This window comes from Heloderma suspectum, chromosome 1 (assembly GCF_057233095.1).
Source record: "Heloderma suspectum isolate Gila_16-S chromosome 1, 16-S_ref, whole genome shotgun sequence".
NCBI lineage: Eukaryota > Metazoa > Chordata > Lepidosauria > Squamata > Helodermatidae > Heloderma > Heloderma suspectum.
The window spans coordinates 268,191,766-268,206,232 of record NC_139458.1 but is presented as its reverse complement, the minus strand read 5'-3'; the positions used below and the strand labels follow the sequence as shown (position 1 = coordinate 268,206,232).

At 45.9% G+C, this 14,467-nt stretch overlaps 1 protein-coding gene across 1 annotated transcript; it reads right to left on the bottom strand.

Moving 5' to 3' along the window:
* Nucleotides 1-1,228: 1,228 nt before the first annotated feature.
* Nucleotides 1,229-14,227, bottom strand: RDH14 (retinol dehydrogenase 14). The gene is made up of 2 exons (XM_084826566.1): nt 13,837-14,227; nt 1,229-9,942 (listed from the first exon to the last, which is right to left on the bottom strand). Exons 1-2 carry the CDS (start codon nt 14,212-14,214, stop codon nt 9,325-9,327), a joined length of 996 nt encoding a protein of 331 aa, XP_084682692.1. The 5' UTR covers nt 14,215-14,227; the 3' UTR covers nt 1,229-9,324.
* Nucleotides 14,228-14,467: the final 240 nt, after the last annotated feature.

The window sequence follows — 14,467 nt, the reverse complement described above, 5'->3', positions numbered from 1 at the left end:
AAATCCAGATTGAGCCCTTGCATGCTCACAACAAATAACAAAAAAGCTAGGATCAGCTACACGTTACCCATTTAATGCAGTGTGTAGTTTAGCCCACAGTATCAGGGTATTAGGCCAGACCAAGGCTGAATTTGAAGTAGTGCTGTGCAGAAAATTTCACCACCTTTTTTGTCAACCATTTTAATTCCATTTGATAGAAAAGAAATTGCTTTCAAAAAGAAATTCAGTGAAGAAAATTTCAGAGAGATTCTCATGGTTTGGGGTCCTTACATAGCAGCTAGCCATGCAGTGTGCCCAAGTGTCTCGTTTTTCATTCCCAACCTTCTCTCCAGCAGCCAGTCTCCTCAGCTTCCCACACCCAGGGGAAGCCCAGAGGAAGACATCGTAAGGTAATTCCTCCCATAGGGCTTTTTCAGATCGGGGAGTGCAGGCAGCTTGGGAGGCCGCAGAGCAGTGGAGAGATGTGTAATAGAAAGAAAACGTACAGCACCCTTGGCCGCCTCACAGTGCTTAGGTGAGCTTAGAACCACCACTAAAACAAACTATAAAACACCTGAAAATGAGGCAGAACAATGGAAGCCCCCTCTCTCCTTTTAGGGGGAATGAAAACTTTCAGGAAGACAGATTTTGGCCCAGCACTAGCTCCACCTTTTCCCTGGAGCTGGACACAACACTGCCCCCCCACACACACCTGCGTTGTGGAGGATGCAAAATGGGGACCAAGCTGCCATCACAGTTGGTGCTGTTGCCACTTGCAGTGGCAGCACAAAAAACCCAAAACCCTTATGAAAAAAGAAAGTAGCTGTGCTACAACCACTGCCAGTGGCAAGCCCTACCTGTGAGAAACTCTTTGAGAATTTCTTATCCCCGGGGAGAAATTCAGTGAAATTGTCCCTCCCCCGCCCCATTTCTCTGCCGGCAAAAAGTGTGGGGAATTTTGAGAGGCCATTTGCACACAGCTCTAATTTGAAGCCATGTTACCCTGGAGCTAATAGCCCATTGGAGTTCTCCAGCTTTGAACTGTCACTGTGAAAAAGAAAGAAGGACAAAGCAGAACCAAGGCATAAAAATAAAGGAAGGAATGCAAACCTACTATTTTACTTACTTGAATAGCCTCTTTAAAAGTCAGAGGGGGAAATGCTAATTGGCATTGTCCAGGAGTTAAGTGAGAGTCTGAGGCAGTAAACAATTATGACCCTCCCTCAGATATCAAATGACGGCTGCAAGCACAAAAAGAAAAATTAGGAGGACCCAAGACTGGTGAATTAGAAGTTAACAAGAAACAATGTTTTAATTCATGGATATAAAACAGAGCCGCCTGTTAAGCCCATGCACAAACACATAGCCATGCCCCGTTGCAGTTTTAAAACAAACAACATGCTATACACGAGGCAGTCAATTTGCTCCCTCATTCCAGGAAACAGGCAAGCTGTTTTAAGTTGCTGAAAGGTCCAAATGCGTGATGGAAGTGTTGTGTTTAAAGTTAATCGGTTTAATAAAAGCCAGGGCTCTGCTCTTCTGGATTCCAAACAGACCTGTGATGCAAACTGACAAGAAAGCGGCCCTTTTCTGTGAAGCACAAAGGCTCTTCAGAGACAGGGCTCTCTGGGATACAAGCTGCCTGGACAACCATTCTCCTTCACAAATGACTCACTGATGTGACCTGCTCTTAAGCTCCTAAGCACATTGCCTTGGAAGCAGGTCCCGATGATGTCAATGGGAGAGGGGTGCATTGCATTCCCCAGTTCCAGGGAGTGTTTATCGGGTCACTTCTCTTTGGGAGGCGAATGCTGGATGTGATGTACCTGTAGCGGACCCCAAGTTCCTAGAAATGTAATTAGATCTGAACAACAAGGCAAGATCAACACAAGGAAAGAGTAAGTACAGAATTTAGATAATAAAGGTCAATATATATCACAATGATGCCAGAATAAACAAGTGCTTCGAGTAGTAAAATAGTTTCAATACAACATTAATGCTTATACCACAGTTAAGTTTGTTACAGTTCTGTCCCTCCTTCCCCCACCTCCAGAGGTGTTCCTTCAGAAAATGCAAACCCCTAAGTCACTCCTTCAGCTTCAGGCTTAGTGTCCTCAAGGTATGTTGGACTACAACTCCCATAATGTTCCTAGTGGTTCCACATGGACCCATGACCCAGTTGGAGTCCACCAGGAAAAGAGCCTTCAATGTGGTGGCCCCCTTTCTGTGGAACTCCCTGCTTGTGGAGGTCAGGCAGGCGCCAATGTTGCATTCCTTCCGGCGCCTCTTGAAGATATTATTTCAGGAAGGCTTCCTTGAGTGACCAACCGCCGTTTATTAAATCCGGCCTTATTGGAACTTGTCTCTTTTAATTGTTTTAACATGGTATTTTATTCTTTTATCCTTGCTGTTCACCACTCCAAAATCTTTTGATGATATATTGTAAATAAATACATAAACAATCCCATAATCTTGCATTAAGACTCCAAAGCCGTTTGCAAAGTAGTAGAATCCACCCCCATCCCATAGTCTTGAGGTATTTTGTAAGCTCCTATTTGTTTACAGATGTACAAATGAGCACAGGGGTATGGAAGCAAGCACACAGATCATATTAGCCCCAAGCCTACTTGGGCCAGCCAGAAAACTCTTGGTAATGTTTCAACCAACTGGGAAACTGAAACGGCTTCCTTTGCCAAGTATTTTGGTACACACCCCACGCACAGACTGAGCAAGCCCATGTCACAGCTTCGTCCTGCCAACAGGTGATCTGTTGTATGGACTGTGCATGAATTAGCATTCACTGTTTGTAGGCAAGTCGTACACAAGCTGAGTTTTGAGTATCACAGCGTGGCTCACAGGAGAGGTGAAGACTACAAAAACGCCATCCAGAAAGGCTAGGCAGGAATATTATTCCTGATCTTTTGGGGAGGAGCAGCAAGAACTATGAAAATGCCAGTTGCTGCTGGGAATTAACAGTAGTGGTTCTTGATAGATGACTATATTAGTAACTGAATGGCTGGGAAAGACCTTATGGAGAGCCCGCAAAGCGAGCATTTCAATTATGACCCCCATGTAACCTTGAAGTGTTTGTGATGGCTTGCAAGAGATGAATCATCTGCCTCAATGAAAGATATGGACCGCAGAAGCACCTTGTATTTCAGTGAGTCTGACAAAACTCTGGGTTTGCCTGTAGAAATGCTGAATCTGAAAGGTCCACCCAAGTGCAGCATTAGATTAACCTTCTGCTCTTCTGATTCTTGCCTTTTCTCCATTCTCCCCAACCTCAGGCTTCAAGGCTGAAATCCTGTATACCAGGGGTGGGCCACCTGTGGGCCGCGTGTGGCCCCCACCTCACCCTCCAGTTGCCAAATTTCAGTGGCAGCACAAAAGCTGCATTATCACTTTAACAGAAGTCTCATTGAACTCAATGGGGCTTACTTCTGAGTAGACATGTATACCATTGCGCTGTCTGTTTTCAGCATGGAGCCTAGCACTTATTTATATCTCGCCTTTCTTCCAAGGAGCTCAAGGTGGCGTGCATTGTTCTTCCCTCCCTTTGATCCTCACAACGACCCTGTGAGGTACGTTAGGCTGAAAGTTGGTGACTGGCCAAAGGTCATCCAGCAAGCTTCATGGTTGAAAGGGAATTTGAACCCAGGTCTCCAAAGTCCAGCGGGCATTAAAATGGCAAACATATTTCAGTGTAAGCAAATGTAAAATGATACGCATTGAGACAACAACCCCCCCTCCCATATATGCTGATGGGGTCTGAGCTAGCAGTGATTGACTGGGAAAGAGATCTTGGGGTTGTGGCAGATAGCTCAATCAAAGCATCAGCCCAGTCTGCACCTGCTGTGAAATGGGCAAATTCCACGTTAGGGATCATTAGGAAAAGAATCAAAGATAAAACTTCTATGGTCACACACCCCTTATACAAATCTATGATGTGACCATACTTGGAATGCTGTGTACTGTACTGGTCACCGCACCTCAGAAAGGATACTGTAGAGCTGGAAAAAGTGCAAAAGGGGGGAACCCAAATGATCAAGGGGCTGGAACAGCTCCCCCATGAGGAAGGTTTGAGGTTTTATAGCTCAAAAACAGGTGAGTGGGCGGAGGGAACATGACTAAAGATGAATACAGACACGCATAGTGCGGAGACAGTAGATAGGGGGACCGTTTTCTCCCTCTGTCATAATACTAGAACCCAGGGTTATCCCATGAAGCTGACTGGTGGGAGATTCAGGACAGATGAAAGGAACTACTGCTCTACAATGCATAGTTAAACCATGGAATTTGCTGCCACAAGGTGTAGCAATGGCTGCCAACTTAAAAGACTTTAAAAGATTAGACAAATTCATGGAGGACAATGTTATCAGTCATGATGACTATACATTCCCTCCAGTACCAGAAGCACCATGTCTCCAAATACCAGTTGCTGGGGAACATGAGCAGGAGGGTGCTACTGCATTCGTGTCGTACTTGTGGGCTTCCCACAGGCAGCTAGTCTGCCACTGTGTGAACCGAATGCTGGACTAGATAGAACTTTGGCCTGATCCAGCAGGACTTCTCTTATGTTCTTAAGTCATAGTTCAACACTGTAACCAATATGCTACCCTAGCTATATATTACTTGCAAATATTGAAGAAGTAATTATGCTAAACTTACTGACCTTAAAAAAACCCCAACTACTGTGCTTACCTCCTGAAGAATTATCAGAAACAGAGCCCCCCCGCCCCTTTTCTGGGTGCTGCTTAAAGTATTTGGAATTTGTTCAAAATTCACACAAGTTCTTAGATGTTAGGCCAGTCACAGCAGACGTGAAGGTGCTGGTGGTTGCTGGGAGAGGGGATGGAATGAGGCCGTTTTCTGCTATAGAAAACAACGGCTCCGTTCTCAAAAATAATATTCTGCTGTCTAGGTCTCTTGGACTGTTTTGCCAGGTGAAGAATGCTTATAAGATTAGCCTGAAAAGAAAACTATATGAAAAGCAGAGAACAGGCTAAGATTATGATTTAAATTTATTTGAAATACTTGTGGAATTTAATTTTTTTCCATCACCTTAAATGGAAAGGAATCAAGGGAGTCCAACTGGGAAATCAACTCATTTCCTGACACCCTGGTTCTAAGCCTATTACTTAGAAGCAAGCCCCATTATTTCAACACTTATTCCCATAGAATAACCTTATGAATGGAAAGCACATATAGAAACAACCAAGCATCCCTGTCCAGTTTTCATCAAAAGGCTATAAAACTGCTTCAAATTGCACCATCAGGGTGTCATTCAAGACCTGATGGCATCCAGGCACAGGTGACTTTTTTTAAAAGGTGTTTATTATTTTTTAAATTGCCAATTATATGGGCTCCTGTCACCCTTAGCACTCAGCTGCATGTATTTTAAGCTGCCAGAAGAGTTTCCTACAAAATGCTTTGGCTCTTTGGAGCATGGAATTTTACATTTGAAAAGGAACCAGTGGCCTCTTTTAACACCACACTTATTTGTCCCCTCTTACAGGTCTCACTTAAAGGAGTTGGGAGTATTCCTGCAGGTAACAGCAGCGCAAAGGAGTACAAGAGCAGGGATACTCCTGCAAGTAAAAATAAACACTGGAAGGATTTCTACATGTGCGTACCCATACACCAGACAAGCTACATCTTTGTGCAGTCCTAGGATGCAAGTTTCAATGGAACCAGCAGGAGTTACTTCCAATTAAATCCATTTCGAATTCCACATATAAGGATTTTAACTGCACAATAGTAAGCATGTTTCTTCAGAAATAAACCCCAGCTCAGTGGGATTTACAGCACAATCCTATCCACATCTACTCAGAAATAAGCCCCGTTATGTCGAATGAGGCTCACTCCCAGGTTAGTGTGTATAGGATTGCAGCCCTACTCCCCAGTAAGCATACTTAAGATTGGAATATAACAGTGCAATCTTGTACTTCTCTCTTCAAACAAAAGTCCACTCAGTTCCATGCTGCTCGCTCCAAGGTAAGTTGGTACATAGGATTTCAGCACAAGTGTCTTGCCCTGCATCGAGCTCTTAGGGAAGGGGCACAGTTGAGTGGTAGAGCATTTATTATGTAAAAGGCCCCAGGTTAAATCCCTGGCATCTCTAGGTAGGGCTGGGAAAGCCTCCTGTCAAACCCTGGAGAGCTGCTGTTAGTCCAGGGGTGCGCAACCTAATGCCCTCCAGATGTTTTAGACTATACTTCCCATAATCCCTGACCATTAGCCATGCTGGTTGAGGCTGATGGGAGTTGTATTCAAAAACTTCTGCAGGGCACCAGGTTATACACCCCTGTGCTGGTCAATAAATCAGCCTTCTCCAACCTGCTGCCCTCCAGATGTTCTGGGCTACAACTCCCAGCATTCCTGAGCAGTGGCCATACTGTCTGGGGCTGATGGGGTTTGAAGTCAGAAATATCTGAAGGGCACCAGGTCAGGGATAGCTAGTATAGACAATACTTAGCTAAATGGACCAGTTGTCTAACTTGGTATAAGACAGCATCCTACATTTGATAGGCAGAACCACCTATGAGTGGCTTATACCTGAAACTACTTAGGGACCAAGTCTGCATGGCAATTTTTACTGAGGAAGCGAGCTGAGAACTACCTCCGTCCCAAACACAGAAGGTGATGCTCAAATTAACACACTGATGGCATTAACTGCACTGAAACAAATCTTCATCCCTGCATTGTTGGAGGGGGTCCAAAACAAAAGGATCTTCCTTCCATTTGTGGTGGGGATGCTCATTCATACAACTGTTCTGGCAGATGTGCATTCAGATCTCGTACATAGTAATTCAGACCATCTGCCCAGACCCAACCCTGGCCCTTCTACTGATTACAGCCTGCAAGATCATCTCCTTCACAAAGAACGGGTCTGTTGTCAGCAGTGGTGCAACACTAGGAAACCCAAGCAGGCCAGGCAGTCTTCCTCAACCTGGTACCCTCCAGATGGGTTGGACTGCGACTCCCATCAGCCCCAACCAGCATAGGCATTGGTGGGATAGGAGCTGCAGAAGGTGCCATCTGGAGGGCACCAGGTTGAGGGAAACCTAAATTAGAGCTTTCTGAATTGCTGATGCATCCCAGGTGGCTTCTGAGGGAGAGAGGTGTGTGTGGGGGGGGTGTGAGTGAGAGAGAGAGAGAGAGAGAGAAACATGACAATTTCATTGATATCTATCTGTTCATAATTTATGTGAATAAAAATACACACCATCTCAGAACACCTGCATCTCAGGTGTCCTTTTGGAAAGATCTGATGCAGTAACTGCAGTGGGGGAAAACCAGGGGAGTGTCATAAGGTAAAAGTTTGATATAGATGCTATCCCAACTGTTTGCTACACGGCACATAAATTGTGTGTTATGGTACACTAAGGACACAATCCTAGGCATGTTTAGACAGAAAAAAGTCCTACAGCTCCCAGCATTTCCCAGCCAGCCATACTGGCAGGGGTATGCTGAGAGTTGTAGGACTTTTTTTCTGTCTAAACATGCCTAGAATTGCACCCTAAGTTTTCTAACCCTCTCAAACCATCCTGCCTTTCTTGTAAAAGATTGCGCTCTGTTATTCTGACTTTTTGTTATTACAGACATTGCTGCAGATTTAAAATGTACAAAACTTAAGATAAGGAAACACATCGATGATGTCCACATGTAACCTTTAATATATATTCATATATATTATTTAGGATATAGCTTTATTTACGAAGAACAACATGAGGCACCTTTATGTAATTTAAGCCAAAACTAAATACTGTAAAACATTAACAACTAACTCCGCACAGCAGAGGTTCTATATAAAGACTTTCTAGCTGGTGTCACTGAAGAGCGAGTCAGACACATTCCGAAGCGTGCCTGTCTGTGCATTAAAATTCATGTCAGTCAGTGCTACTGCATAACAACACAGACAGTTGATCAGTTCAGTGACTTGGGAAGACCAAGGCTACATCCTAGGGCTGGCGCCTAAAAAGCACTCAAGCCAACTCAGACCCCAGTGTGACACACAGATGCCATTTCCATCTATGGAACATGCTCGAGATCAGTATGTTGATCCTACAGTATTTAACAGCACTGAACTACTAAGTGGAAGCAGGGCACCTTAGGCCACAATCCACAGCCTGCTTACTCTAACTACTTTAATGGGCTTACTCTAATGTTAATGCATTACAGCTGGCACTTATGGATTTGTAGTTTATGGATTTGTAGTTTATGCATAATTATTTATATGTCATGGACATCTTGTGCTTAAGTGCATTTGGACTGAGGTTCTAGTTTCCACTTTATTGTGATGCCCCCATTCATATTTCATTAATACACACCACTCAAAATTACCCGGAAGACATAGTACCCTGGTCTTACATATATAAGTAGCAAGTTCCATAGATTTCAGTGAAACCTACACACAACAATGCTTAATATAACGGCTGCAGTCAACAGGTGCAGGTGTGCCGGTCTCACGTGATTCTAGAAAAACGACACTCCTACTTCACATGTGCAAACTCGGCAATAAAATAGGCTGTTGTGGATTGGTACTCAGCATGCATTTCCAAAGCAACAGGTTTGACCCTTGCCGTACAATCAATCTACAGGTTTTGCCAAATGTGTTCTGTGAGGTGCTGCCTAGCCAAAGAAGAGTGCCTAACTGATAAGCCTTGGGGTTGGGTGTGTGTGTGCAACGAGTCAATAACTGATGGAAGCATCATTAAGCAAGACAAGCAACATTAAAGACGCAATCCATTGTTACTGAAACATGTGGGACTTAAAAAATACACCATTGTGTCCCACATCCTGGTCTAGAGAACCAGCGTGCAATGGTGTTATGGCATCACTGGCCAGGTTTTCCCATACTCTTTTGGGCTGGCTTTCCTCCTCCCAAAAGAAATATACACACTGATTGAAGCATTCATGTTTCTCTCCCTAATATTCTTGGTACTCTTTTTAGAATACAAAAAAAAAAGCTGCCATGTGTTTCGAATACAGTACCATGCACAGCTAATTCTGATATGAAGCACTGAACTATCAGTACACACATTGCAAAGCAGGAATCTTTCCTGCGTGTGCGCGTAGAACATCTACATATCTCTCAATCCTGAAACATACTAAAATTACCTTAAATTCTCATTCTTTTCCTTAAATATTACATTTCTTTTCTACTGAGAATATTTTCTTTAAAAGGGAAAGGAATCTAGATCCTGCATTATGAATCCCAAGAAGAGAACAAAATAGCTTGGGTTTCCTCTGTCTCAATGGAATAAAAATAATAGATGCAAGAAACTGTGAAGTCTTGAAAAATATCTATTTACACTACTTTTATACAGTGCTTCTCCTTCGAATTTATTTTAGTAGCCCGACCATCACTTCACTGATATCCCATAGTTTCCTTGCAACTAAGTCATCTGTGCCTTTAGGCAATAGTTGCTCCTCTTTACAGTCCCCAAAATATTTCCCAGATACGCCCTCTACTTCAGGAGAGGAAGCCAGATAAATAGACGTCTGGGCTCCTTCCAACGGAGACTTGAAGAAAGCCCAGGATACCAAATTGAAGAGGGGCCTTGCCAGTAAAGGAATATGTATGTGCCTACCTAGGTTTGTTCGGACAATTCCAGGATGTAGCACATTGACTGTGACTCCTGAGCTGTCCAAGCGTCGGGCTAACTCCCTGGTGAACAATATGTTAGCCAGTTTACTTCGACTATAGGCAAAGCTTTTGTTGTAACTTAGCTCACTGTTCAAGTCATCAAAGTTGATCTCTCCGTATTTGTAAAGTTTGGAAGATACCACCACAATCCTGCTGGGTGCAGTGCTTTTCAGAAGTCCAAGGAGGAGGTTTGTGAGCAAGAAGTGACCTAAGTGGTTAACGCCAAACTGCATCTCAAAACCATCCTCTGTCTTCATATAAGGGCACTGGAATATCCCAGCATTGTTGATCAGGACATCCAGCCTAGGTTCTTCCTTTACAACAGAAAAAAGAGAGGAGCAAATCAGATACTTTATATTAAAGTTATTCACATTTTTTTAAAAAATGAGAGATTAAAAAATCTGGTCTTCTAAAGCAGACGCAGCAAAAGCTTTCATTTGGCCCCTTCAAACGCTTGCAACATCTCTGTTGATCTGGCCAGATGTGGCTTCTCATTTCCCGGAGGGATAGTCGTGTTAGTCTGTTGCAGCAAAAACAACAGTCTTGTGGCACCTTAAAGACTGACACATTTGTTATGGCATAAACTTCTGTGGACAGTGTCCTAGAAACCTCATGCCATAATGAACGTGTTTGTCTTTAAGGTGCCACAAGACTCTTTGTCATTTTCATGTTCTATTCGCTCCATTTCTAAGGCCTGTATAACCGGTTACATGTTTTGTGACAGAGACAGTTTCAGGGGTGTGCTTTGGGAAAGCTATGCCCCACAACAAAAAGAAAACATGTCCCCCATGAAAGCGTTCTGCAGATTCCAACCAATCTGGTGCTGATGAAAGAAAAAGAGTACGTACATATCTGCATTCATGGGAACGGGAAATTTTGTTTGAAAATATATTCCTACCTGACTGTGAGAGTTAATATGGCATGGGGCACAGGGGGGCAATTTGTGGCCCTCCAGATGTTTTACCTACAACTCCAATTGGCCCTTTGGCTATGCTGACTAAGTCATTGCCTATGCTGGCTAAGTCTGAAGTAAATTATGTGCCAAAATAACTGGAGAGCCACAAGCTGCCCACCCCTGGTGTAGGGGCTAGAGAGTGTTGGACCATTACTGGAAGAGCTGGATTCAAATCCCCTCTCCACCATGAAGCTCAGCCTTCAGCCACTGACATTCTCTCATCTTAACCAACCTCACAGGAGGGACCTTTGCAGCTCCCTGAGATCTTTGGAGGAAGGGTGAGATGAAAAGGTAATAAACAAAAATGTGACCTCCAGCATCTCTGAGAGGCTATGGCTGAAAGGAAAAGCAAATGGTTTGCATGCAGAAGGAGCCAGGCTCAATCCTTGGCATCTCCAGGTAGGGCTGGGAAAACTGCTGCCTGAAACCCTGGATAGCTGCTGCCAGTCAGTTTCGGCAATACTGGGCTAGATGGATCGATGCTCTGGCTTGGTATAAGGCAGCTTCCTGTGTTCCTAAGCAGTGTGGCCCCAGACAACACACACAAGCTCATCTCACTTTTAATAACAATCAACAATGCAATGTTTAGACAGCACTCTGGGTGCTAAAACATGAGCCCCTTACATGCAATCGTATATATGTCTACTCAGATGTAAGTCCCACTGAGTTCAACAGGGCTGACTGCCAGGTAAGTGGGTATAGGATTGCGGTCCTATTTACCAAGATTATTAAGACATCCAGGCCTTTCAGATCAATTATTTCAGAACATCGCATTTCCATAAAAGAGAAAAGAACCTCCCAGATCCGTGAACCCTTGGCTCTCCAGGACAGGGACAAAGGCCACACAGCATCTCTTTTGATTTGGAAACCTTTAATTGGCTCATTTGAAATCACCTGAGGTTCTTCCAAAGTTTAATTTACTGGATTAAATGCCAGGAAAGGTTCCAGTGATGCTCCAAGCAATGACTAAGCAAGCACATCTTATGGATTTATCTTTGCACACCAGTGACTGTTTCACTTTGTTATGATGTAAATAGTTATTTGGCAAGATGTGACGCTGCAAGGTCGGTTGTTCTTCTCGGAATGATTTCGCAGTATCCTCCCTGTTCCCCCTTCAGATGTACCAGACACCAACATTTTTCTACAACCCTCTATGTAGAAACACATTCTTCTCTCACTCTGGGATAATAATTTTAATTAAAATGGTTTTTTGTTCTTTTTGTAATTATTATTTACCATGCCCAATCTTCTTGGGGTGTGAGGATACTCTGCACCTCCCAAAACAAGCTATATCACACAGAAAAGAGGCCAGGCAAACTAGAATGACAAGCACCTCCACTCTATCCACCCACTGTTGCTTGTCTTTAAATCAACAGAATCAGGTTGCAACTGTCCTAAGTTTGTAGTATCAAGGTGGTGCTTGGGTAAGAGTCCATTCAGCACACAACACATTATTTTAAGGTAGGCACACTGGCTGGTCTGCACTGCACGTTCCATCCCTATCTAGAGCCAGTGTGGTGTAGTGGTCAGAGTGTTAGACTGGGACTCAGGAGATCTGGGTTCTAGTCCCCACTCAGCCATGAAACTCACTGGGTGATTTTGGGCCAGTCAATGGCTATCAGACTAACCCACCTCACAGGGTTGTTGTCAGGATAAAATGGAGAGGAAGAGGTCCATGTGAGCTGCCTTGGGTTCCTTGCAAGTGGAAAAAATGCAGGATATAAATGTAATAAATAAATACATCCTCCCCACTCACAATGGGCTAAGACCACTCCTCAGTGCTAATACAACTGCTGCAAAAGGGAAACGATTTGGTGCCATGCTGTTTGTGGAAATAGCAGCTACATTAAACTATGACATCCACAAATCCCATTATACTGCAGGAGTGTACAGACCAAATCTGTGTGGTCCTGGTGCCTCAAGTGCTCTTTTGAAAAGGATGTCAAATTAGACTTTGGCTCAAGTTATCAGAAAGTAATATCAACTATGCCTGCCCCTTCGCTAAATAATGAAGGGATTTAGGGCGTTTTCATTCTTTTGGCAACATCTAAAAGAATTAAGTTGCTTGATGTGGTATACACACAGGAAAAATCACAGCCAATTTTAGTTGACCAGCATGTGTACACACAACATAATACATGCGTGCATACTTATTTATACACGCTAATTCCCACACACAGAATCAGTTTCTCTGTAAGAATAGTCTAATATTTAAAACAGCCCTGACTGTGAAGAAGCATCTTTGGAAGTGCATACCCAGGGCATATCTACGCCAATGGCTCAGTCCTTTCAACAGGTCTTAAACTGGGTCAGATTATTTGTTCATCTAGCCCAGTATTGTCTACTGAGGCTGCAGCTCTCCAGGGACGCAGGCAGAAAAGGGTCTTCACCATCACCTACTATCCCCAGAGTCTCTTTTTAACTGAAGATGCCAGAGATTAATCTTGGGCCTTGTGCATGTAAAAAATGTGCTCTGGTCCCTTCCTAGTTGCAGCAGGTTAAAGAGTGGCAAAAGGACTTCTCTTTACCCCCACTCTTCTCTCGCTCACAGTTGGGTGCAAGGCAGATTCTGATCCATAGTTGGCTGAGGAGGAAATGTTATAGCCTCGATCCATGTTTACGCAGAAGTCAGCCTCGCTGTGCCCAATGAGGTTTACTCCCAAGATAGGAGGGGGCGGGGAAGTCTACTTCCATCAGCCCAGTTGACCCAGCATAGATCTGGATCCAGCCCAGTGCCACCTTCCCCACCCTCCTGACGTGTTGAACTACAACTCCCATCTTACCCCATCAGTATGGCAGTGGCCATGCTGGGTGGGGATGATGGGAGCCATACTCAGACACGCATGGAGAGCACCAGGTTGAGGGAAGCGAATGTGTATCATGGAGTATTTCAGAGGCTGCCCTTCATTTTAAATCCACCCCTGGCGGGAAGGCCCCTCTCCTCGTCTGCCAGCTGCTTTTGAATGGCGTTTTATTTTATTTGCTTTTTATGCTGCAACGCAGATTTCCCCGATGCCGTGGTCAGGCATCTCCCGTATCTCAAAGCGACCAGCCTCCTCCCTCTCCGTTCTCCCGACAGCGCAGAGCAGCCTTGCCCAAGCTGGCGCCCGCCAGAGGTGCTGGGCGACAACTCCCACAACCCCATGCTGGCTGGGGATGGTGGGAGCTGCAGTCCAGCACACGGGGATGGCGCCAGGTCGGGGGAAGCTGGCGCAGAGGAGGCGCTCCTGTCCCCCACCCCGCCCGGGTTTACCTGCAGCACCTGCTGGCAGAAGCCGCGCACGGAGCGCAGCGAGGCCAGGTCGAGCTCGCGCACCAGCAGCTCCCCGCGGCACTCGCCCCCGCCGCGCGAGCACAGGCCCAGCTCGGCGCGGAGCTCGCGCGCGGCCTCCTCGGCGCGGCCGCGGTCCCGGCACGCCATGATGACCCTCGCGCGTTGCCGCAGCAGCTCGGCCGCCGCGGCCCGCCCAAGGCCGCTGTTGGCCCCGGTGATGATCACCGTCTTGCCCTCCATGTGGCCGGCGGCGGCCGTGCCCCGCGCCGCCTTCCCGGCCGCCGACCACCAGCGCCGGGCGAGCAGGAGCAGCCCCCCGCCGAGAGCTGCGGCCAGCGCGACCGCGGCGGCGGCCATCGCCCAGCGCTCCGGCAGAGGGCGGGCTCTGAGCGACCGGGCCGACCGAGCGGCAGCGCGGAGTCCCGACCTCGGCGCATCGCGCCGCGGCGGAAGGCGGGGAGGCGCGCCGACCCGCCCTCGCTGCGCAGGGAAACGCGCTGCTCGGCCGGCTCGCGGCGCTCGGCATTGTGGACGCTGTAGTTCACGGGGCCCTTCTGGGCGCGCCGCCAAGTGCACGGAGAGGCCGCCGAAGCGCGATTCATCGGTTCTG